This window comes from Lissotriton vulgaris, chromosome 6, assembly GCF_964263255.1.
Source record: "Lissotriton vulgaris chromosome 6, aLisVul1.2, whole genome shotgun sequence".
Classification (NCBI taxonomy): domain Eukaryota; kingdom Metazoa; phylum Chordata; class Amphibia; order Caudata; family Salamandridae; genus Lissotriton; species Lissotriton vulgaris.
Genome location: NC_141694.1, coordinates 881,594,435 through 881,621,544, shown reverse-complemented (window position 1 = coordinate 881,621,544; position 27,110 = coordinate 881,594,435). Strand labels below are relative to the sequence as shown.

At 46.3% G+C, this 27,110-nt stretch overlaps 1 protein-coding gene across 1 annotated transcript in view; it reads right to left on the bottom strand.

Moving 5' to 3' along the window:
* SYNE1 (spectrin repeat containing nuclear envelope protein 1) overlaps positions 1-27,110 on the bottom strand; it is a 2,319,318-nt gene that overhangs the window by 289,942 nt on the left and 2,002,266 nt on the right. Inside the window, exon 130 of the mRNA XM_086926873.1 lies at positions 20,252-20,410. Within this exon, the coding sequence (XP_086782999.1) occupies positions 20,252-20,410 (159 nt within the window). The remainder of the gene's footprint in view (positions 1-20,251; positions 20,411-27,110) is intronic.

Here is a 27,110-nt window from a genome sequence, read left to right as displayed (position 1 = left end):
AGCCACAAGGATGACTTGGGCCCGGTCGAGCCTGATCTTCTTCAGCACTCTGGGCAGAAGTGGTATAGGCGGAAAGGCGTATAACAGACCGCAACTCCACTCGCGCCGAAAGGCGTCGCCGTGCGAGTGCCGTCTTGGAAACTCCAACGCGCAGAACTGATGACATTGCGCGTTCTCTTCTGTGGCGAATAGATCTAACCAAGGCTCTCCCCATCGCAGAAAGAGGCCTTGCACCACGTCCGACTTCAGACGCCATTCGTGATCCATCGAGCACCGACGGCTGAGTTCGTCCGTCCTGGCGTTCAGAGAACCTGCCAGGTGTTGAACCATCAGAGTCACGCCCTGATGTTCCAGCCATTGCCAGAGGCGCAGAGCCTCTTGGCAAAGGGTCCACGACCCCACCCCGCCCTGTTTGTTGCAGTACCACATGGGGGTGGTGTTGTCCGTGAACACCTGCACTACACTCCGGCTGACAAAGGGGAGGAATGCCTTCAGTGCCAGACGAATCGCCCGTAGCTCCAGCAGGTTTATATGGAGCCGGGACTCCGCCGGAGACCAGATGCCTCTGATCTCTGCCTCTCCCAAGTGGCCTCCCCAGCCCTGGAGGGACGCGTCCGTCACAACAACATGCTACGGTTGGGGAAGGGAGAGGGATCTGCCTCTGACCCAATCGCGGTCCGTAAGCCACCACTGCAGTTCTCTCGCAGTGCCCTCCGATATCAAGACATGGCGGGACAAGTTGCCCTGATGCTGGGCCCACTGAAACTTCAGGTCCCACTGAAGAGCCCGCATCCGCCACCGGGCGTGATGCACCAGAAGGATGCAGGAAGCCATCAGTCCCAGCAGCCGCAGCGTCAACCTGACCGAAACCCGGGATAACGGCTGGAAGATTGGAATCAAAGCCTGTATATCCTGGACCCGCCGTTCCGGAGGATAAACCCGAAACTGCGCCGAGTCGAGAACCGCTCCGATGAAAAGGAGCTTTTGAGAGGGACACAGGTGTGATTTCGGCACATTGATGGAAAACCCCAGCTCGTGTAGGAGGTCTGCCGTCATCTGAAGGTGGTGGACGACTGTCTGGGGCGAGCTCGCCTTCAACAACCAGTCGTCTAGGTAGGGGAAGACTGAAACCCCTAACCTGCGCAGATGGGCTGCGACCACCGCCATCACCTTTGTGAACACCCGTGGGGCGCTGGTAAGGCCGAAGGGGAGCACGACAAACTGAAAGTGCTCTTGGCCTACCGTGAACCGCAGGTAATGCCGGTGGGCCGGCAGGACGGGGATGTGAAAATATGCATCCTGCAAGTCCAACGCTACCATCCAGTCTTGCGGGTCTAGAGCAGCCAAGACCTGACCAATGTCAACATCTTGAACTTCTCCTTCCGGAGGAAGCCGTTGACGTTCCTTAGGTCCAAGATAGGATGTAGGCCCCCTTTGTCCTTCTTGGGTACCAGAAAGTAGTGGGAATAGCAACCACGCCCTACTTCTGGCCCAGGAACGCGCTCGATGGCCCCCTTGGCCAAGAGGGCCGTAACTTCCTCCTTCAGAAGTGTCAAGTGGTCCCCCGACACACGGTGGTTCTGCGGTGGCATGGCTGGAGGAGTTGTTTCGAAGGGGAGGGAGTAGCCCCTTCGGACGATCTGCAGCACCCACCTGTCCGAGGTGATTGTGCGCCAGTGGGAGTGGTGATGGCGAACCCTGCCACCCACCGGCGTCACATGGGCCTGAAAGCACGGACTAGGAGGATTTTGTGGCGGATGCTGCGGGGGGAGGTGTGGTCTGACCTCGCCGTTGTCCCCGACCGCCTCCACGGCGGTTTCCACGGCCGCCACCGCGTTGATAAGTTTGTTGCGGCGCGTGGCTGGCAGCACGTGTGGGACCGCCCCTGCCCTGGCCACGAAAGGAGCAAAACGAACCCGTTTGCTGGCGCTGGGTCGAGAGACCCAAGGACTTGGCTGTGACTCTCGAGTCCTTGAAGCGCTCCAGCGCGTGGTCCGCTTTGTCGCCAAACAGGCGACTGCCATCAAACGGCATGTCCATCAATGCATTCTGGACATCTGCCGAGAAGTTGGCGGATCTCAGCCAGGCCTGGCGACGAATCGCCACCGTCGTGGACATCGCTCTGCCCAGCGAGTCGGTCGTATCAAGACCACACCTGATAGAGTATTTTGCTGCGTCTCGGCCTTCAATCATAGCCTTGCCGAGCTTTGCCCGTACCTCCGGGGGGCATTCCGGCAGCAAGTCCGCGACCGTATCCCACAGAGAGTGGGTGTAGCGGCCCAAGAGGCATGTGGTGTTGCAAGACCGCAGTCCCAGACTCAGGGACGAGAAGACCTTTTTTCCATACTGGTCGTACCTCTTAGATTCCCTGTCGGGCGGGGCCGACGGGAATGCGGTCTGGGAAGTCGAGGCCTGGATCACCAGACTCTCAGGGGTGGGATGGGTGGACAGGAACTTGGGGTCATCCGTACACGGACGGTGGCGTCTGGCCACGTTCCTATCAACAGGCGAACCTGAAGCGGGCCTGGACCACGTGCCCAAAAGAGCGTCAGACAAGGCCTCGTTGAACGGCAGCAGTGGCTCTTGTGGGCATGACTCCGGTTTGAGGACCTCAGTGAGGATGTTAGTCCTCACGATCGCGACGGGGAGCTCAAGGTGTAAGGCCTTGGCAGCCCTCATCAACACCACTGAATAAGCTGCCCCCTCCTCCGAAGCCACGGTAGGAGGCGAGACAAAGCCAGGGTTAGGGGATTCATCTAGACCACTGGCGTCCCCCAAGTCACCTGCCCAGTCCACATTGTACTGACATTCACGTGTCAGAGGGTCTTCAGACCCCTCCCAATCCTCTCCGTAATCTACCTCCTCATCATACTCGGAATCAACATAGTAGGCCGGCTCCTCGGGGTTCACAGGCCCCGTCGGACTCGGCGTCGGGCGACGCCGGTTCGGCTCTGTGACCGAAGTCGGAGAGGGTATGGGGGCGGCGCCGCCCGTAGCCGGTGCCGGAGGACCGGCGTCGTGCGGGGACGGCGTCGGGGGTAGCCCCGACGGAATCGGTGCCGGGGAGGCCGGCTGGCCAGCCGGCGTCGATCCTGAAGGGCCCTGCTGCGCCGGGACCGGTGCCGTCGGCGGTGCCGGGGCCGAAGCACCCGGCGGCGTCGAGGCAGGAGCACCCGACCCGCTAGGGCCCCCGGACGGGGACACAGGGCCCGAAGGCGCCGCAGGCCCCGTCGGAGGAGACAGCTTCCTCATGGCCATGAGGAACTCTTCTATCTCCTCGGGCGTCGCGCCTTGCCCAGGGACCGTAGGGTATGGAGCAGGCCGTGCCGGTGGCTCACGCGGAGCCGCGGGGGTGGGGCCACCCGAACCCCCGGCCGCATCGCGCGAGCGTCGGGGGGAGTCGGGGGTACGATGACGACGCCCCGACTTCTTGTGTTTCCTACCTGAGGAACCAGAGGAATGGTGACGACTTCCGGAGCGTTCGTGACGGCTCCGCGACCGCTCCCTCGACCGCTCCCTGGACCTCCGGCCGGACCGGGACCTCTCTCGACGCGGGCCGACACCCGCAGCTCGAGTAGCTTGCGGGACCGCTCCCGCCTAGCTTTACTCGTCAAGGCCCGGCAATCGACACAGGCGTCCACGTCGTGGTCGTGGCCCAGGCACCGGAGGCAGAGTCGGTTATGGTCCGTGACCGACATCGTGCGGTCGCAGTCATCACAGTTCTTAAAACCGGGCATCCTACTGGCACCGTAAGAAGAGTCAAAAAGATCAAAAGATCCAAAACTTTGGTCAAAGACCGGAGTACTGCACTAACTGGCGCGGAAAAAAGAAGAACTGACGTCAGCGCGCGGAGGCGGCGTCTATATACTCCAGCGACGTCATCACGGCGCACGACGCCAACGAAGGACGCGGAGCCGCAGGGGACGCCTGCAGACGACGCCTACCGACGCGCAGGGGTACTGCTACGCAAAAGTTTCCGGATCCAGACTGACGTCTGGGGATATTCTAAGGTAAGGAATCTAATACTAACCTGTTTCTTTCAGATTCAAAGTTACAAACAATTCAAAGGGCAGAATTATCATTGCTTGCTAGGTATTATTTTATTTCTAATCACAAGACTGTCTTCACCGGGTTCTTCCAGGAAAACTGCAGGCCTAAGCATGCCCAAAGAAAGGATAGAGACAAAGTGGGAAACAGCTTGCCACAAAAGTTACCCTCCAAGATGTTGATCACAGAAATAGGACTAAAATGCCTGCTTCTTACATGGGGTCTGTTTTTTTCTCTGTCACCATGTAGCTGGATACACAGCACTCTTGATTAAAGCTGTCAAGAATTTCCATATTAATGTAAATGTAGTATACTTGTAAGGCTCACAGCTTCCCCAGCAACAGGGCGTCCTGGCGCTGTATAACACTGTGGAACCCTTCCTGGCTCTCCCTGTGAGATGCCCCTCCTGGGTACCCCCAAGGTGAAGCCAGGCATCCCAGTGTTGTTGGGGCTGTTGTGGAGATTAAGCAAGCTATTGCCCATAGTTGCAGCGTTGGACCCATGATTAGAGTAGGCGCCGAGGCGAGAATTATCGAGTCCGCGGACATTGAGCCCAAGACCCTGCCGCGTCAGGACTTGAACCCTGGTCCCTGGCCTGATCTCTGCTTCAGAGTCTGCCGCTCTAACCAGGGAGCCACACTTCTCCACAAATATTAATCAGATCCTTTCCTTGTCTTCTTTCTTTTTCATCAGGAAGGCATTATGCTATGATATGGATCACACCAAAGGTGTGAGATTAACCTGGGGATGCTGTATGTGGGAGGTTTTAAGGTCACAAATTTCAAGTTCAGTCTGTCTTCTGTCTTAATTTTCTTTTTTTTTATTAATCTTTTTATTAAACAAGCTCATCATCCAGTATACAAATTGAAAGTTCACTGGGAATACAATGTTACATTTCCACATATATCTTCCCTTGAGAGTGGTCACAGTATGGAAATCAAAGAAGTCCGAGTCATCTATAGAAATTGTCCAATTCGTGTGAATCTGAAGCTGCCCTCGTTTATCAATTTTGCTATACAGTTCAGTTTCTACTATAGCATGGCCCCAAAGGCGCTCATCTGTAGTTCTTTCAAGAGGGAGCATATTTTCTCCTACTTTCTGGGGCACCCTCTCATTTTATAGATCACTTCTTCTGCCCTCTGACACCAGTCTATTTCAGTAGCCCACTCCGTCACAGATGGGGAAAGTCGGCCACCCCACTCCTTGCTATGTTTCGTTTCTCCACCCCTACAGCAATGCCAACCAGAGCTTTTTATGTCGATGCCAGTCTTCTTCGCCCTGGACCATCAGAAGCAACCATTTTGCGTTCATGGGTATCATCATCCCCAAGATACCTGGCCATCACAGCTGTTACCCCCAGCCAGTATCTGTGGATCACGAGGCACTCCCAGAGGATATGGTAAGAGGACCTTTCCTGTGTACATCCTCTTGCACATTCAGAAGTCTCCACAGGCCTCAGTATGTTTAGCTGAGTCTATGGCTACTATGAGCGATGTAGGGTTTCCAGCTGTATTAGTAGGAATCTGGCTCGGATCGCTATGTCTCGGGGACACTGCAGGGCCCCCACCTATTCTTCGTCATCGATATTACCTACGTTGTCAGTCCAGGTGCATCCGAGTTGTCCCATGGGGACAGGGCAGTTGTTCATCAGTTTTCGATAGATCATTGATATCCCCTTTTCTGGAATGGGGTCTGCCAACAACTGGTCCTTTAGGGAAGAGAAGTCAGGGAGGTCTGTGCCCTCTCAAATATGTATCCCGAGGGTATGTCCAAGTTGAAAGTAGCAGAGTCTCTGTGTGGGGGACAGGTCATACTCTTGACTTAGGACCTCAAAAGGAAGTAACTGCCCGTTTCTCCATTTATCACCCAGATGCTCGATTCCTATCTTTGCCGACTGCAAGAAGTCTTGCAGTCAGGAAACCTCCCTCAGCTGGCCACTATGCCATAGGCCGGGTCATGGCAGTCAATTTAGAGTGTCATCCTAGGTGTCGATTGGCCTCTGTCCAGCACCTTACTATGGTCTCTGTATGTGGTGGTAGCACTACTTTCCCCCTGTGAGCATACAGGATGGCCTCTTAGTTACTGGCTGGCATTGTTGCTCGGTCCACTCTGTAGGCGGGCTCTCCCCATTCTGCATACACCCAGTCGTTGACCACTAGGAGCTGTGATGCCCAGTAGTGTTTTTTAACGTCTGGGATTGCCTGCCCTAGTCATAGATCCCCCTCTGCAATTTGCGCAGAGTAATACGTGGTGCCCCCACCAAAGCAATGACCGCAGCTCCTGAGCGAATTGTTTTAAAAAGGTAGGTGGGATCAGATAAGGTGTATTTTGCTAAATATATAGGAGACACGGAAAGGGGCATCATCTCATATAAAGCCTCTCTTCCCATTAAGGAAAGGGGAGGGTGCACCAATGCATTGTAGCCACGTGAAGAAGATGAAGCTGCAGGACGAGGTTCTGTGTCTTATTTATTTCTAACCTGAGAACAACTGGGGTTGGCTCTTAATCAGTAAGGCTGAGCCGTAATTATTGATCAACAAAAAACAAGTGCCAATACTGATCATATATTCATGGTATTATTTTAGCAACCAGAACAAAGACAGTTTATCAAAGCTGGGATATACTAATTAATAGCTTTTTATTACAACCAAATTATAAAGAGAGTACATTTGTTTTAGTCATATACTGTCAATAGAAACAGAACATTTTTTCAATAACAAAAACAGTTTAGGACACAAACAGTGAAGCATTAAAATCAAACATGCATTCCATACTCAATCATATCTCAATCATACCATTCATTCATACAAAGACAAAATACAAATACTCAGCCCTATTGAATATAAATAGACAAGCGGGTTGAGTATTAGGTCTGCTAGCAATATATACAATTATTTATATAGAATTGTGCTGTGAACTCATATTTGTGGATCTGAATCAAATTAGTCATGAAAATCAAATCGAACAATCAAACAATATGAATGAAAAAATTCTAAACCAATAGTGTAACAGTATATTAACACTAAGGGAGAAACAAGAGGAGCAGACGCTGAGCATGAAAGGGCCTACGCGTTTCGAATCCCTAAGGATTGGGAGGGATTCTCATCAGGGCCGGGTAGCTCTGAAAAAAGGAAAGGAAAAACTTGGTGTACATCTGTTTAAAAGAGAATCTAACAAGCACTATAGCACCCAAAGTTACCTATGCTTACCACTATGAAGAATATCCAGAGATAAATGTCACCTGTGTTGACAACAGAAAAGAAAAACAATATATAAAAATAAAACCGTGTGTATCTAGCCTGCTTATCTCGATTTTATGTACTAACTGCAACATGGACATGTACACAAAATTACCTTAGGTGTGCACAGAAAAACGGAAGCCAAGCCTGTCTTTGTTGGGGCAAGTGAAGCTGGATGGCCTGGAAAAGATGTAGGCTATTTAGTATCTAGGGGGTTAAATGGAAAGACCCTAACGATAAAATGCAGAGTTGTTCTTCTTACCGGAAGATCGTAAACATCCACGTCCAGAGAAGGGGGTCGATGATAAATCAGGTCGATTAGTGGTTATAACCAGCCTCTTTGAAAGAAAAGGGGAGAGAAAGCGTGTCAAACCGTGGTTTTGAACTCAAGGGTTATTAGTCTGCAAGGAGCAGGATCTGGTGAAGGCTTACCGGCTGGGGAATCCTATCGTTGGGAGATAGTTGCCGGCGTCTCCAGTTGCACTGATCTCTCGCGCATGCGTAGAGTCAAAGCGGCTTGGGAGGCTTCCCTATTTGTGGAGATACTCTCCTTACGCGCTGATTTTTCGCGCATGCGTGAAGCGAATCGGCTTGGATGGCTTCTCTTTCTGGTGGCAATGCTATCCTAACGCTAAAGCGTGTTAATCCAAAGAATGTAACATAAGTCGAGGGAGTTGCGGAGGCTAACAGTATATACAAAATCTGTGCAGGGACAATATTTTTTAGAGTTTATATATCTCTGAAAGTTCATTAAGTCCCCTAACTGCTGTGTCAAACTTAACAATTAAATAAGCTTCTCTCTTTGAAAGTTTTTGATCCAGATCCCCGCCGCGTGGGTCTTTTTCAACGCGTGAAATGACAGTCCATTTAATGTCACTTAAGAGATGTTTGCAACGTTTCCAATGGTTAACCAACGGGGCAGTTTCTACTCCATTTTTTATCCTTGATTTGTGTTGGGTGATACGGTTGCGGATTTCTTGATTAGTCTTTCCTATATATAGGAGTCCACAAGGGCAAACAATACCATAGACTACATACTTCGATTTACAATTGCTGAAAGTTTCATGTTTCCATGAGATGCCACGATGTTGAAACAATGATCCTTCTATTGTCAGGTCGCAACATAAGCACGTACCACATTTGTGGTGACCGACAATGGGGGCCAATCCCATCATTCGTCTCAGGGACGGTTGTTCTTCTTTTTTTGTTCCGGCTCTTATTATGTGGTTGGCCACACTGTTCTCTTTTTTAAAGGCAAATAACGGGGGAGCTTGCAGGCTTTCGTCCAAGTTTTTTATGAGGTGCCAATTTTGACCTATGATTTTTTTAAGGTTATTGGCATTGGGACAGTAGGTAGTTACACAAACTTGCCTATTGGAATTAGGTTTGGTTTTTCGTTCGAGAAGACTGTCCCTGGGAGTCCATCTTGCCCTTATCATTGAATTGCGGACCAATTTTTTAGGGTAACCCCTGTCACATAGCTTAGATACTAGATTTTCAGCGTGAAATTTGTAGTCCTCATTAGAAGAACAATTTCTACGAATTCGTAGAAATTGCCCAAAAGGCAAATTTTCTTTAAGACTCCGCGGATGGTTGCTGGAGAAGAGCAATGCCTTGTTGCGATCAGTGGGCTTTTAACCATTTAAAAAGGAAATGTGACTTACATGCTGGGGCCATGTGTAGCGATTGTGGTGCCCGGGGGTCGAGGGATGGTACTACTATCAAGATCCCGAAGATGGTATGCGTGTGGGGACGTTTGTAGAAGAGGCAGAGTGAACTACAGTGACCAGCATTCCAAGGGGCAAGCAGGAAGAGCCATGAGACCTAAGGCATATTAGCCCCTCCCCTTCTCATGGACGGTGCTTGTCAATTTTTGTTTGTTGAGAGGATCGGAGTGGCGGAAGGTGTTCCCCGCCGGATTCCAGCGAGAAGCTAGAAGATTCCTGGATTTGAGAAGCCGTGATTACCCAGCGTTTGGAACTGTCAGCGCTTTTCTGATAAGTACTCAAAAAACGGAAAAACTGGCTCGTTTTCGTTTTCTGCCTTGTTGTTTAAAAGTCCCTAGCTAGTTAGATTAGGGCACTCTTGGGACGTTTGCTTGTTCTTGAAACTCATATTAGGCAGCGTTCTGCCTGAAGACGCGCTGCGCTAATATTCCTTGTACTGTCTCGCCAGAGAGGGTTTCTGGGAGACGTAGTCTCAGAACTGTTTATTATTTTGTTTGTTTTGTTCACGGACAGTTCTTGCCACACAGAGAAAGAGACATTATTCCACGGACGTTTTCTTGTGGGTTCCCTGAAGCAATCTTGTGGCTGACACTGAGAGCGGTTTGTGCCATTTTAAACAACCGCTATTTTTCTACTTTCTTTTTGACTACCTCAGGCCACAGTTTCTGAACTCATTACAGAACGAGTCATAGTCCTTGCAGGCTTGCTGTGGTGTCCTCTATTCACTGCCAGGGTTTTGTATGATTCCGGTGGGTCCTCTCCTGCTGTCCTAAGCATCTTGGTGACCAGACTCCCGGGGGATTCCAAGGAATCATCGCCACCCATTTTTTATTTTATCCACTTCCCCTTTCCCGGCTAGGTACGTGTGCGCACAGTGTGTTTCGCTTCCACTGTGGGTTCCGTGTCTGGTGGGGTAAGGAGAGCTTAGCATCCGAAGTCGTTTCTGCCGGACACCCTGAGCTAAGGTTAGTGGCGTGTGTGAGCCTGCGCTGCTGCCAATCCATGACAGATTGACAAGCCCAAGTTGACACACCGGCCCGAACGATGAATGTCGAGGCAGTCTTGGCCTCTCTGGTGGAAGGCATGGCCGCCTTACAACAGGAAGTAGCCACTTCCAGAGCTGAAAATCAAACCCTGTATAAAGAAGTGGGCACCTTAAGAAGGGAAGTCGCAGGACTAGTCCAGAAAGGAACAGGAGGGAGTCCTTATATTAAACCTGCTACCTTACCTCCCCCTGGCGCAAAAAAACCTATAGAAGTGGAAGGGGGTGGGTTCTCTGTTCCCCCTCAATTAGCCACCTCTAGTGCCTCCTCGGCTGAAGCCGCTCATACCGTTCATGTGGTGCAGACCGTAGGCGTTCCTTTAGCTTCCCCTGAACGCTTTTACGGAGACCCCCGTAAGTTTGAAACATTCCTGAATCAATGTAGGTTACATTTTTTATGTAAGCCCGGGGTATTTCAGGACGATTCTGCTAAGACAGCTTTTATGATGTCTTATATGGGGGGTAATGCTGCTAGCTGGAACATCCCTTTGCTGGAGAAGAACGACCCAGTGTTGCACGATTTTTCTGCTTTTTGTGTTGAGTTGCGCAAACTTTTTGATCGCAAATCTCACATGTTGACCCTGGATAGGGAACTACTCACCATACGTCAAGGTTCGCAGGACTTGCTGACTTATATCACCTCATTCAACAGGTTGGTGGTAGAGACCGATTGGCCCCCTGCAAAACGCATCTCGTTATTTTATCAAGGCCTTCGTGGTGAATTAAAAGACGTCCTTGCACAAGTGGTACAGTTACCCGACACCTGTGAAGAATTCATTGATTTGACTGTCCAGTTGGACCACAGGCTCCTAGAGAGAAGAGGGGATAGATCACGAGGAGACAATCGCCCTTTCTACCCTCGCTTTAGAGGTCCGATAGAAGAACGTTCCAAACCCTCCGAAGGTCCTGAACCCATGCAAATCGGTGGTATCCGTGGACCGCTGACACAGGAAGAAAAAGAGAAAAGGCGTCGTTTGAAGCAATGTCTCTATTGCGGAAAAGGGGGTCACTTCATTAAGGACTGTAGAGCCCGGAACACCGTTCCAGCCAGAAACCCCGTCCCAAGGATACAAGCTCTAGTACAGTCCGATCAACCGACGGAAAACTGAAGAACCCAAACCAGGAAGAGGTCTCTGTCTTGGGTTGTTTGCCGCAAATGATCTCCCCATGTCTTGCAAACACGTTGCATCCTGCCGTGGCGCATATGAACCTTCAAATCGTTCTCTGGGTCACCCCACAGAAATCATTGAATATAGATGCCTTAGTAGATTCAGGAGCCACCGGGAACTATATTGATCAGGAGTTTGCCATGAAGATCGGAATTGCATGTGAGAAAAAAGAAAAACCGGAGTTGGTGAAAGCCGTGGATGGAACTGTTTTATCATCGGGTCCAGTGGCCTACCACACCTGTCCCATGCTGATGCACATTGGAAACAATCATCAGGAATACATCCAGTTTGATCTCATTGATGCCCCCCAGTTTCGGCTCATCCTGGGAATGCCCTGGTTAACTCTACATGATCCAAAGGTCTGTTGGGCCGCACGCACTATCACCTTGTCATCCGATTACTGTCAGGAACATTGTACTCAGGTTTCTTCGGTTCCCTGCACTACCGAACTCTCGTCTTCTCTTTGTCTGGCGGCTGCATGTCCTCTTGAGCGATACTGTTGTGCCACGATACTTCCCTTGGAGTATCAGTCGTTCTCCCCTGTGTTTGACAAACAACAGGCTACCCAATTGCCGCCACACAGGGTATACGACTGCAGAATCGATCTCGTACCAGGAGCAGATATTCCATGTAGCAGGGTCTATGCCATGACCGAGAAGGAGACAGAATACCTGAAAACATACATTGAAGAGAACTTAGCATCGGGATTCATCAGGCACTCATCATCTCCTGCCTCATCCCCTATGTTTTTTATTCCAAAGAAGGATTGCGCAGAATTGAGGCCCTGTATCGACTATCGAGCCATTAACCGTGTGACCATCAAAAACCGGTACCCTCTCCCCTTGATACCTGTGCTCATGGACCAACTCAAAGGAGCCAGATACTTTACCAAACTCGATCTGCGTGGAGCCTATCATCTGGTGCGTGTCAAAAAAGGGGATGAGTGGAAGACAGCATTTCGAACGAAGCTGGGCCTGTTTGAATATAGGGTAATGCCCTTTGGGCTGTGCAATGCCCCCGCCGCATTTCAGTTTTTCATGGACGAGGTTCTGCGGGGTTGTCTAGAAACCTATTGCATAGTCTACATCGATGACATCCTGGTGTATTCCTCCACTCTTTCCGAACATGTCATGCATGTGAAGTCTGTGCTAGACCGGTTACAACGTAACTCTCTCTACGCCAAGTTGGAGAAATGCTTGTTCCACGTCCAGGAAGTGTCCTTCCTTGGGTACATCATCAACGAGAAAGGCTTTCAAATGGACTTGAGTAAAGTGGAGGCGATACTCAATTGGACTACACCCAAAACCGTGAAAGCTGTACAAAGCTTTCTCGGTTTCGCAAACTACTATCATAGATTCATCAAGGTTTTCTCCAGGATCATACATCCGATTTCTTGTTTGCTAAGGAAGAATACGCCTTTTGTGTGGAGTAAAGATGCGGACGCGTCTTTTCAATACCTGAAGAAGCAGTTTACTCAAGCTCCTATTCTTCGTCACCCTGACTCACAACTACCATTTATACTGGAAACCGACGCATCTCAATTTGCTGTGGGGGGAGTGCTTTCCCAAAGACACCCTAGTACGGGCCAAGTACACCCTGTTGCCTTCTTCTCTAAAAAGCTCACGCCATGTGAGGTGAACTATGCCATAACAGACAAAGAACTTTTAGCTATAAAAAGGGCATGTGAGGAATGGCGTCATTATCTACTAGGCGCAGTACATACAGTTGAGATCTATACTGATCACCGGAATTTGTTATTTTTGAAAACAGCTAAGGCCCTCACTCCCCGACAGTTACGGTGGTCTCTGTTTTTCTCTGACTATAACTTCATTATCAAATACAAACCCGGACCCCAAAATGGGAAGGCAGATGCGCTGTCACGTCTGGAGGATGGAGAACTGAGAAAGACCGAAGACATAGAAACACCTTTGATCCTTCAGGAAACAACTGCAAGCGTGGGATCTGTAGCTCTCCTGTCGTCAAACAACTTTCTTGAGGACGTGAAAATAGCCCTTGCAGATATGAACGTACTTGAATGGATACAAGAGGATCCAGAGCATCGCACGGAAAAGGATGATCTCGCCTACCAGGATGCTGCACTGTTTATACCCACCGATGCCCTAAGACAACGAGTTTTGGCCTGGTCTCATGATTCGGTTCTGGGGGGTCACATGGGAATGTACAAAACTATTGCTATCGTGGAGCGTTCCTTCTGGTGGCCTCAGCTAAGAGAGGAAGTCCGGTCTTATGTGAGGAACTGTGCCATCTGTACGCAAGGAAAAGCTGTGCATGCTCGACCGGTGGGACTACTGAGACCCTTGCCCATACCTCCCCAGCCTTGGCACACTCTCTCCATGGATTTTATTGTTGAGATGCCCCCTTGTGATGGAATGACAGTGATATTAGTTGTCGTCGATCACTTGACGAAGATGGGCCATTTCATACCTCTGGAGGAGGTCCCCACGTCTACGGAATTAGCAAAAGTGTTTCTTCAACATATAGTCCGGGCCCATGGTCTTCCTTGTGTATTGATCACCGACAGGGGTTCTCAGTTCACTTCTCGATTCTGGAAGGCGTTATGTACCACCTTGAACATTGATGCCCGTCTATCCTCCAGCTACCACCCTCAGACGGATGGAAAGACGGAGCGCCTGAACCAGACCCTGGAGCAATATCTTTGTTGTTTCTCTCTGAGGAATGATATGGACTGGACTGTGTTACTTTGGATGGCCGAATTCGCATACAACAATGCCGTGCACTCAACACTGGGTTGTTCGCCTTTTTTTTGTCTCCATGGGTACCATCCACACATCCTTCCCTTTGAGTGGCCTGTCCATTCCCCTGTTCCTAGCATCCATGAACACCACGCCCATCTGAGAGCGGTGCTGTTGGATGCACGAAACAGCCTGGCCGATGCCCAGTCCGCGCAGAAACGCTTCGCTGACAGGAAGAGGAGGGTCGAACCGACATATGGGGTGGGAGACAAGGTGTGGCTCTCCACCAAGAATCTCCACATTAAAGGGCATACCAAACTGACACCCAAATACGTGGGCCCCTATAGTATAGTTGAAGTGGTCAACCCTGTTGCTGTGAAACTCCTGCTCCCGGTGGGTTGGAAGATTCATCCTGTGTTCCATGTCTCCCTCCTGGTTCCCTGCCCTCCCAGTATGAGGCTCCCGGTAGCTCCGCTTCCTATTGATGTGGATGGTCAGGAGGAATTTGAGGTGCAGTCCATCCTAGATTCCCGTATGGCGAGGGGCAGGATCCAGTACTTGGTGGAGTGGAAAGGTTACGGCCCGGAAGATCGGTCTTGGGAACCCTTAGGGAATCTGCACTGTCCGGAACTGGTTGACCGGTTCCATGCCCTGCATCCGGGCAAGCCTGGTCGACCGCCGAGTCGGCAGTCCTCGAGAGGGGGTTCTGTAGCGATTGTGGTGCCCGGGGGTCGAGGGATGGTACTACTATCAAGATCCCGAAGATGGTATGCGTGTGGGGACGTTTGTAGAAGAGGCAGAGTGAACTACAGTGACCAGCATTCCAAGGGGCAAGCAGGAAGAGCCATGAGACCTAAGGCATATTAGCCCCTCCCCTTCTCATGGACGGTGCTTGTCAATTTTTGTTTGTTGAGAGGATCGGAGTGGCGGAAGGTGTTCCCCGCCGGATTCCAGCGAGAAGCTAGAAGATTCCTGGATTTGAGAAGCCGTGATTACCCAGCGTTTGGAACTGTCAGAGCTTTTCTGATAAGTACTCAAAAAACGGAAAAACGGGCTCGTTTTCGTTTTCTGCCTTGTTGTTTAAAAGTCCCTAGCTAGTTAGATTAGGGCACTCTTGGGACGTTTGCTTGTTCTTGAAACTCATATTAGGCAGCGTTCTGCCTGAAAACGCGCTGCGCTAATATTCCTTGTACTGTCTCGCCAGAGAGGGTTTCTGGGAGACGTAGTCTCAGAACTGTTTATTATTTTGTTTGTTTTGTTCACGGACAGTTCTTGCCACACAGAGAAAGAGACATTATTCCACGGACGTTTTCTTGTGGGTTCCCTGAAGCAATCTTGTGGCTGACACTGAGAGCGGTTTGTGCCATTTTAAACAACCGCTATTTTTCTACTTCCTTTTTGACTACCTCAGGCCACAGTTTCTGAACTCATTACAGAACGAGTCATAGTCCTTGCAGGCTTGCTGTGGTGTCCTCTATTCACTGCCAGGGTTTTGTATGATTCCGGTGGGTCCTCTCCTGCTGTCCTAAGCATCTTGGTGACCAGACTCCCGGGGGATTCCAAGGAATCATCGCCACCCATTTTTTATTTTATCCACTTCCCCTTTCCCGGCTAGGTACGTGTGCGCACAGTGTGTTTCGCTTCCACTGTGGGTTCCGTGTCTGGTGGGGTAAGGAGAGCTTAGCATCCGAAGTCGTTTCTGCCGGACACCCTGAGCTAAGGTTAGTGGCGTGTGTGAGCCTGCGCTGCTGCCAATCCATGACACCATGTCGCGACTGTACTCGCTACTGGAAACAGGCATTTTTCTGCACTTATAACGGACGGACTTTATTAACAAGTTGGAAGGAGCTAAATTTGAGAGAGACAATGATCTGCTAGTGACGTTGGATGTCACACAGCTTTACACACAAATACCTCAGGATGAAGCTGTGGCAGTATTGGAATATTTCTTAGACTCAAGACCAAGACCGGTCCAGGTACCAACCAAATTCATAGTGGATCTGGCCACGTTTGCTCTAAAAAAGAACTACTTCAGCTTCGGAAATGAATTCTACCTCCAAATAAAGGGAGTCGCCATGGGGTGTCCCTTTGCCCCTGAGCTGGCAGTGTTATTTATGTCGCTCTATGAAGACACTTACATTCACAACAACAATCCTTTTAAGGAATACATTGCCACTTGGTGGCGCTTTATAGATGATGTCTTCATGATTTGGACTGGCGGAGAAGAAAATCTAACATCTTTTTACAATTGGCTCAACACGAGAACACTAGATATACAATTCAGTATATCGCATTCAGCAACCAAGATCTCTTTCCTGGATGTAGACGTTTTCCCTCTAGATGGCAAATTAGCAACATCTTTGTTCACCAAGCCCACTGATCGCAACAAGGCATTGCTCTTCTCCAGCAACCATCCGCGGAGTCTTAAATAAAATTTGCCTTTTGGGCAATTTCTACGAATTCGTAGAAATTGTTCTTCTAATGAGGACTACAAATTTCACGCTGAAAATCTAGTATCTATGTGACAGGGGTTACCCTAAAAAATTGGTCCGCAATTCAATGAAAAGGGCAAGATGGACTCCCAGGGACAGTCTTCTCGAACGAAAAACCAAACCTAATTCCAATAGGCAAGTTTGTGTAACTACCTACTGTCCCAATGCCAATAACCTTAAAAAAATCATAGGTCAAAATTGGCACCTCATAAAAAACTTGGACGAAAGCCTGCAAGCTCCCCCGTTATTTGCCTTTAAAAAAGAGAACAGTGTGGCCAACCACATAATAAGAGCCGGAACAAAAAAAGAAGAACAACCGTCCCTGAGACGAATGATGGGATTGGCCCCCATTGTCGGTCACCACAAATGTGGTACGTGCTTATGTTGCGACCTGACAATAGAAGGATCATTGTTTCAACATCGTGGATCTCATGGAAACATGAAACTTTCAGCAATTGTAAATCGAAGTATGTAGTCTATGGTATTGTTTGCCCTTGTGGACTCCTATATATAGGAAAGACTAATCAAGAAATCCGCAACCGTATCACCCAACACAAATCCAGGATAAAAAATGGAGTAGAAACTGCCCCGTTGGTTAGCCATTGGAAACGTTGCAAACATCTCTTTAAGTGACATTAAATGGATTGTCATTTCACGCGTTGAAAAAGACCCACGCGGCGGGGATCTGGATCAAAACCTTTCAAAGAGAGAAGCTTATTTAATTGTTAAGTTCGACACAGCAGTTAGGGGACTTAATGAACTTTCAGAGATATATAAACTCTAAAAAATATTGTCCCTGCACAGATTTTGTATATACTGTTAGCCTCCGCAACTCCCTCGACTTATGTTACATTCTTTAGATTAACACGCTTTAGCGTTAGGATAGCATTGCCACCAGAAAGAGAAGCCATCCAAGCCGATTCGCTTCACGCATGCGCGAAAAATCAGCGCGTAAGGAGAGTATCTCCACAAATAGGGAAGCCTCCCAAGCCGCTTTGACTCTACGCATGCGCGAGAGATCAGTGCAACTGGAGACGCCGGCAACTATCTCCCAACGATAGGATTCCCCAGCCGGTAAGCCTTCACCAGATCCTGCTCCTTGCAGACTAATAACCCTTGCGTTCAAAACCACGGTTTGACACGCTTTCTCTCCCCTTTTCTTTCAAAGAGGCTGGTTATAACCACTAATCAACCTGATTTATCATCGACCCCCTTCTCTGGACGTGGATGTTTACGATCTTCCGGTAAGAAGAACAACTCTGCATTTTATCGTTAGGGTCTTTCCATTTAACCCCCTAGATACTAAATAGCCTACATCTTTTCCAGGCCATCTAGCTTCACTTGCCCCAACAAAGACAGGCTTGGCTTCCGTTTTTCTGTGCACACCTAAGGTAATTTTGTGTACATGTCCATGTTGCAGTTAGTACATAAAATCGAGATCAGCAGGCTAGATACACACGGTTTTATTTTTATATATTGTTTTTCTTTTCTGTTGTCAACACAGGTGACATTTATCTCTGGATATTCTTCATAGTGGTAAGCATAGGTAACTTTGGGTGCTATAGTGCTCGTTAGATTCTCTTTTAAACAGATGTACACCAAGTTTTTCCTTTCCTTTTTTCAGAGCTACCCGGCCCTGATGAGAATCCCTCCCAATCCTTAGGGATTCGAAACGCGTAGGCCCTTTCATGCTCAGCGTCTGCTCCTCTTGTTTCTCCCTTAGTGTTAATATACTGTTACACTATTGGTTTAGAATTTTTTCATTCATATTGTTTGATTGTTCGATTTGATTTTCATGACTAATTTGATTCAGATCCACAAATATGAGTTCACAGCACAATTCTATGTAAATAATTGTATATATTGCTAGCAGACCTAATACTCAACCCGCTTGTCTATTTATATTCAATAGGGCTGAGTATTTGTATTTTGTCTTTGTATGAATGAATGGTATGATTGAGATATGATTGAGTATGGAATGCATGTTTGATTTTAATGCTTCACTGTTTGTGTCCTAAACTGTTTTTGTTATTGAAAAAATGTTCTGTTTCTATTGACAGTATATGACTAAAACAAATGTACTCTCTTTATAATTTGGTTGTAATAAAAAGCTATTAATTAGTATATCCCAGCTTTGATAAACTGTCTTTGTTCTGGTTGCTAGAATAATACCATGAATATATGATCAGTATTGGCCATTATTTATTTCTAAGCCGGCAAATAAGTCAGTAACTTGTAATCCAAAAGAGAATGAGACAGGAGAGAATTCTGAAACCATAGCACACAAGTAAAATTCTACTACCTTAAACATGCCATCCAATGGTTAAGAGACTACAATTTTTCACTAGGTATTATATTCTGCGTTCTGATGGCTAGTCAGATGCTCACCTGAGACAGGCTGTGTCAGAAGGCAACTCTCCATTATATCTGCATTTTGAGATCACTTGCTACATTGGGAAAGCTTATGAAAAATCGCCTGTAACACCTCAGATATATTTCATAGACTGAAATATATTCCACAAAGTTTTCCACAAATGCAACTTTCTCACAAAGGGTTTCATAATGGTTTTGCAGCAAAGATTATTAAGAGTTTCTGTTAATGCCAGGTGTATCTCATTAGAGACACTTATTACGAAATACATCTTGGACTTTCCTGTTTTTCTAATAAAATTTCCGTTCTGTAGAATACATCATTCTAAGTGCTCATTAAACTTTTAGTTGAGGTTCCTTCAAAGCACAAGTAATTTCGCAGCCTCTAGTAAGCAACACATATTTTTAGTGAATGTGCAAACCAATTACTTTGTTTCTGTGTGTAGCTGTTACATATTTCCAACGAAAGTTAATGCTGCCGCTTTTATACATGTAGCATTTGGTCCAATTCTAAATGTTAGGGCTTTTCGAGCTAGGGAATATATTCTCTGCATGCAATTTACAATCCAGTATGCTATACCTACCTTGGAATTAATGACACATTGAAGATGAAGAACACAAGCAACAAATAGTTCATCTGTCTCTGAACAAACGTGACATAGCAATGTACCACATTGGAGATGATATATATATATATATATATATATATACACACACACACACACACACCATTGAGCCGGAGAATTTGGTAAGAATGCTGGACATTAAGCAGCCTAATTCACATGAAACAAAGACAGCCTTCAATATGAATTCTAGATCTATTCTTAATCCCAGCTTGTCCTTGCATGTGTCTGAGAAGGACTCTGTAATTGTTTTTACTTATGGTTCACCTACTATGAGTAACATTGTAATAGCTCTAAAGAACACTTTAGAAATTATTCTTAAATGACCTGTACTCTAAATCTTGAAGTCCAAGCCATATACATTTTTGTCACAATACATCTAAAATAAGCCACTGTGGGTATTTAAGTTAAGAAAAATGAGTTGCTATTCCTGGCCTAACCACATCTGATTTAATAACGATGTGCAATATGTTTGTTATCTGTTTGGTGTGATATACTTTAAACAATTACTGTAGTCCAGAAGATTAAACAAACTTTATTAAGGCATCTTTCTCCAAGCCTCAAATTCATTCCTAAATCCCAACCTTTCTAAACACTTCCAGGTCATTTTACTTACAAACCTGTGACCCTTCTTTATGGCCTTACAAGAAATACTGTGGTGTGATGTCAACAATATTTACAAATCATTAATCACTGAACGGGTGCACAGTTAAAGACCCAATAACCAAACATGATTAGTGCTCACTAGTATGAATAGCTCAAGTCTTCCAGTGCCCATAGACAAAGACCACTACACTAGTAAAATCAAGAAAAATTAGATAGTGGTACCTTTCTGAGCTTCTCAATCATATCTTCAATGCTAATGTCCCCATTCTGAGACACCTTGCTCTCCATCTGTGTAAGCCACTCGCATAACTCTTTATTTTTCTCACTGAAAATCGCCCACTCATTTAGTTTCTCGCTGATCTGTTGTCTTCGTAAAGAAACCTAGATATTACAAAGAAGAAATACATTTAAACAGCAGAGTTAGTATTATCGAATAAGTTAAAGTTACAATTACGTAGGCAGATTTGGAGGATGCAATAGCAGGTCCATAGAAACTAAATCAAAGTTGATAAGAACAAACAAGCATATCTAACTCGCAGAAACACAGATGTACTTTTTCTTGTTACCTTGTGCAAGACACAAATCCAGGATAGTTCTATGCTTAAGTGCATTTCTAAGGAACAATTTGAGTGTTGCAACATTGTCATATCTTTGTATGCAAACATCTTTAAGTGCTTTATTTAGACCAACCTTTCCTTATGCCGACTGGTGCATTTAAATCATTGTAGTAAGTGCTGATCTTTCATTCTCTTTCTTACCTTCTGCTTCACTTGTGACTCTAGCCCCTATTGATGTAGAGTGCTATAAATGTTTGTTGAGTAGAGCCAATGATGGGAGCACCCAGGCAAAGAAAACATTAAAATGATTACATACATTTAAATATTTACTTACCTGCCCGCTGCTTTTCCTTCAACGCCGCACCACCGGGACTGCATTCCCCAGATTCCATCGTGCCAGGAGACGCCAACGACACATCAGCTGCGCCGAGGGGCATATAAAGGTGGATTCGGCTGTACAAAGCGCGGGGACGCGCACGGGCGTGCCAAGGCAAAGCCCGGGCTAAGCCCGGGTCAAGGGTGGGCCCGTCAAAGCCCATCAAAGCCCGGATAAGGCTGGGCTGGGCTACCCCCTTAAAATCTGCTGTATATTTTTGGCTCCCACAACAGTCTATGAGAGCTATGAGAGAAGTGGCTGGTTGTGTTTGCCTGGTTTAAAGAACGCCTACCCACTCTGCTTACCTTATTTCTGTGCGCGGTATATATCCCTTTTTTTGGTCAGGACTTTATAATGGGTAAGAGAAAGGAAGCTTTAAGTGCGTCAAGTATAATACCTCCCCCAGCACCTGTTAGACAATTGACAATTATCTAGCACCAGCTGTGGACATGGTCTCAAATGAGATCCGGTTGGTAGAGCGTCGCCTTTTCCTCACAATCAAAGAGATTATCCATCCTCTCTTTGACCAAAGCTGTGGCGACCTGCTACCAACACAGAGTGTATCAGAGAAAATTAGCTCACTTGAGGCACTAAGGAGCGAAGTCTGTTCTGCAACGCAGATTCATAAAAAAAGAGAATGTGGGTGATGTTCCAGTTTGTGAGCAGATTGTATCAGGAGGGAGGCCTGTGTTTGGTCAAACTAGCACAGATGGCGGAGACCAGTTTTGCGATTCGGAAGGGGAGAGTGAGTGGCCCAGGAGATAAGCAGAGGAGGAAATCTGTCAAAACTGTTAAATCCACTAAGCCGAGAAATTCTGGCATAACCAGCAAAGTTACTGCACGAAATAAGGCTGCAGATGGAACTCTGTTGGGGGAATTGTCTGAGGTTAATGAGAATAGCTGAGCAAGTGCTTAGGCAAACTCTTGGATTGCAAGCTGCGTCCTATTCTTGATAGTTTAGCAAAGAATGAATCCAACTTGTCGAAACTTCTGTTTCCAGGACCTGCACTTGTACCCAGTATCTGGTTTCTGATGCCGTCTCTACCAACCTTGCTCAAAGCGAGGTCATATTACATCCACACATCAATTTACCAGTATCCCAATCTGTCACACAACGAGAAGCCTCTGCCCCTATCCAGGACTCTTTACCAGTGATAGACCTTCCTCCTGCATCTGGCCCGTAGGTCATTGCATTGACAAATATGCCCAGACTTACAGAGGGTAACATGGAGACCACTAGAAGCCTTATGAACAAATCCATCCATTGGCTGAATAATAACGTCAGGGGCAAATGGGATATACATAAAGAGATCTTGCTGGCAAGAAGGGTGGGAGGCATTGGGTATGGGGGCCATGGAAACAGTGGAGATGTCATTGTGTTTAATTTCTGTAGCCCGAAGGTAGGAAATACTGCGTAAGGCAAGTATGGGAATGGTCAAATCTAGTTCTATCAAGGTAGTCCCATTTGGCTTTTTCGATAAACACTTTGCGAATCAACACCATACTACTGGTAGCTTTCTTGCCGGTGACTGTGTGTTGCTTGAAAATTTTAAGCTGGAATATAGCGGGTGTAGCCTCAAAGATTTTATCGGATGGATGGCGATCCTTTATTATTACTTATGACATAGTTCTTATGCAAGAAACTTGGGTGAGCAAGGACATAGCATTCAATGGGTTTATGTCTTTTAGCTTGCCAGCTACTCCTTCTATAACAGGCAGAGCTAAAGGGGGCTTGCTGGCCTGGTTCAAAGTGGAAATTGCTGGTTTGATTGTACAGATATTCCAGGAACAGAGTGAGGTGCAGGTCTTTTGTCTAACTTGGAAAGACAGCAATAATTTCTACTTAGTAAATTTTTATTAAAATAATTTTACATCCAAAGGTGACTTCCGAATGCCTATTTGTGCTAATCGACATGCTTGTGGAGAGAGAGGCTTGTGTGGAATGCCCTCTTAAACTGCTGGTGGCAGGGGACTTTGATGCAAAATTGGGGCATCCTCCCTTCCTTTCCCTAACTATCTCTGATCCAATTTTCCATGAGCTGGATCATAACATGATGGATGCTAGGGGACGGGTTTTATTTTCTTGCTTGCTGGAATGGGGTATGATTAATAAGGCGCCCAACTTTATTGACTTTTGCATTCCTACCTTTATAGGACGAGGTGCAGGAAGCACCATTAACTATATATTTGTCACCTGGAGCATGGTACCCCTTCTTAAGGACTGTGAGGTCCTTATCGAGCCATACAGCGATCATAACCCTATCGCTGCAAAGATAGTGCTACCACATATGGGACATAAGCCAAAGCCTCCACCTATTCAGGTACTATCCGCTAAGGACGCAGGGTGGTATGGTGTACAGCGAACATGAATAGCATAATGTCCCAGGTGATACCTATTAGCGTTGCGCTGGAGCATTGCTGCAATTGCATACCATGTGTTCCAGCTTGTATTGTATCTAGTTTTTTTAACTCTATTAGATATGATTAAAATTCTACTCTCTAGACCTATGACTCAGTCATGCCAACAAGCACATTCATGGTTTGACAATGCATGCAGAGAAGCCAATAATACCTTAAAGCAATACCCTAGAGATCAGACTTCGATTAAGGAAAGCAATAAACTGTATAAGCTTGCTATTAAAAAAAAGAAGGTCAGTTTTGAAGGAGGAGAAATGGGAGTCAATAGTGGGTGCTTGTCGCTCTAAAGATCCCCAAGCCATCTGGAAAGCAGTATTGTCAGTCCTATCACCCACCCTACCAGTCGATAAAGTAACCGTTCATATATCAGCTGAGACTTGGGTGATGCATTATGCTGGTCTCTACTCTACCGAAGCTAGTGCTGCCAATGCCCCAGTACAGTTGAATTTAGCATGCCCAAATCTTGTTTTTAATGAAGGGGAAGTCAGAAAAGCAATTCTTAGCAGTAAAGGTAAGAAGGCTCCCGGGCCAGATGGAATTCCGTTGGATTTATTCAAGGAAGACCCACTATTCTGGACCCGGTTCTCAGTGCAGTTTTTAATTCAGTTTGTAGTGAGGGCGTGCCAAAGTCATGGCGTTCATCCGTTATAGTCCCTGTTTTAAAAAAATGAAACGTACATGATCCTAAATGCTATCGTCCGATTTATCTATTGGATTCCTCAGTCAAAGTGATTGGGAGAGTTGTGCTAGACCGCCTATTGGACTGGATTAACGTAAATCATATCCTGGCCCCCAGTCAGTATAGGTTTAGGTTAGGGTTAGGCACAATCGAACAGTGCCTCAATCTCTATCTTATTCTGGCTAAATATAAATTTGCGAAGGGCTTTTACACTCATTTTGGCATTTATGGATCTGACCAGTGTGTTTGACTATGTCTCACGTTCTAAGTTGAGGGACATCTTAGTAAACATGGGAGTCGACGCGGGTCTGGTCTCCTTTTTGAGGCTTCTCCATCATAATCTTTCCACTTCAGTAAGTATGGTAATGCTGGAGAATGTTCAGAGCCGTTTAGCATTGAGCGTGGGGTGCATCAAGGTTGCGTCTTCGCCCCATCCTATTTCTCCGTTATACCAATGATTTGGAGAACACATTAGCTTTGGCGGGGCTGTTGTTACGCAAGTGGAGAACAAGGTTGTGTCAGCACTGCTTTATGTGGGTGACGCAGTCCTTTTGGCAAGGCCTGCAAATGGCTTACAAAAACTTATTGACAGCTATGACAGTTTTATGAAGGATCTGGGTTTGGAACCTAACTATAAGAACATTGTTATAATGATATGTAGCCCCAAAAATACTAAATCCCACAGTTTGAATGTAGAGGGCAAAAATTTGTAGAGGGTTAGTACCTTTCCTTATCTAGGCTTGGAATTTGATGAAGGCTGTATGTGGAACACTTGCATAAAAATAGAATAACATGATATACACAAGTTGTTAGGACCACCTTCTCCCTTGCAATGTCCATACGCAACAAGCATTGGCATAGCCAATAGGTCTCGCCTTTGGGAACTTATAAGTATTTAGCCATGCAGCACATTTTCTTGGGTGTTGTGCAGCCAGGAATTGAAGAGCTATACAACTGCTACACACTAGCTCAAGTAGTCTGATTTATAAATATATGCTTGCATTAGTAAACATTTATGGACACATTGTAAGGCACTTTAAAGCAGAAAGAAAAGTGCCTTGATGCAAGTCAACAGAGCTATAACATTCTTTATGCGGCCATCATGTAGCTGTTTGAGAAATGCAATTGCATGCAGGATGCCCTTTTAAGGTGTGCCAGTGTTGTGTTTTCCTCTCCCCCTTTACTTTGGAAGTATGGCAAGGCTTACAACACTGTCCCCAAATGTTTCACAATTAGAGTTAAAATGGTGAGTCATCGTCCCCACTAACATTTAGGGGTATTTCTATGCCTCTGTCCGAGTTTCAGAGGAAGCTTAGAAATACAGACAATTCTGGGAGGCATGGACAGAAAAGGGAGCTTGGATGGTTCTAACGCCGGCTTAAATGCAATAGGATGGTGTAATTGTAGCTCCTACATGTATGCTGATCAAAAGGGGTATGGGGGAGGGTCACTAGTTGTACTCTTTTTTTCGGAATATCTTTGTGACAAGTTCAAGGACAACAGCTTGCTCCAGAACAACCAGAGGGAATCACAGTACACATGCTCACATGCTACTAGTGACGAGTACAGGTCACCTTAATTTAAAACAAGCATTAGCATGGCCAATAGATTTGGGAGATTATTTTGCAAATATATGCATTCGGCATTACAACATTAAATGTAATTAAAGTCAAAATGTTGTCATCTAAAATGCTTTTACCATGTTTGAAAAAAAAACAATATGTAAAAATGACCCTTTACAAAAATAAATGTAACAAATATGAAATGAGACGAAATCAAGGCTGAGATAAGTCTACAGATGCAGACACTGAAGTGGACTACATTTTAAGTGGATGTGAGCACATTGAGAAGCAAAATACCATCACTCCTAGTCTAGTGATCAGCCCCAGTGGCTGAAGTGGGCGGACTATTAGCCCAATAATGTATGGTGTGGTGGGAGATTGCAAAATATAATGGCAAATGAACAGGAAAATTTAAGAGGAGGGTTGACCAAATAAATGCCCCTCACCAGCGATATACGACATAAATATACTTGTACATATGTATGTATTATGAATTTGAATTATGAAAACATGAGGCTGGTATACGACTGATGATGTCCGTAGGCCAGTCCTAAAAATTAACCTTTTGCAGTCACCTATAATAGATTATGGTCTTCTATGACAGAAACAACACCAGATAATCACTACAGCGAGTCATACAATGAGGGGCAAAATGAATACAAAGGGAAATCCAAGTCTTGGGACCTTTTCTTATAACTGAGGTCAAAATGAATGTGGTAGTTCTGGGGAATGTAGAGGTGTGGAGTATGTCACGGTTGGCATAGGTCCTGTGCAGGAGGATCAGAAGCTTAATGAACCTGAGGTTTCATAGCCCTGTGTGGATGTGGAGCATAAGTCATTGATAGGTTCGCCTTATGTTGATGCAAGGGTCAAGAGGAGCCCTACCTATCTGAACAACTATTTTGTGAGTTGATTTTATTGTTGGGGGGAAATGCATAATTTCATATTGTTGGGTAAAGTGCCAAATATATTTTTACACTTTTCATATTAATTCTGTAACTTTTATTTTCATTATGGTAGTAATTGATATAGTGTTCAGTCTTCCATTTTACCTTTATGTTTACCTTGTTTGCTTAATGTACTTGTTAATATAATGTACAGTTATTGTTATTGGAGGTGTTGTGGACTATGTACTTCCAGGATATGTCTCTTAAATTATGTAATCCATGGTGCGTTAAAAGCATCATATAGAATGTGATGCCTTGACAACCAGGGATCAGCTGAGAGAAGGTTGTCAAGTGCTGGCTGTGCTGTTGTGGTGGATGCATTAAAGAGAGCTAACCCTTTGTATTTGTGTTGGCTGACTCTCTTAACAAAATACTCACATGAAATCTCGCCCTGAAGGTTATGGCAGTGGGAGTCTGCGATTTGAGCTTTGTTATGTTATGTTTTTTCATTCCCATACCAAAAAAATATATCCAGGAAAGATGACAAATATAAAATATTAGCCTGGTGCTCCTTATATAGGGTTTTTAATTTATCTAACATG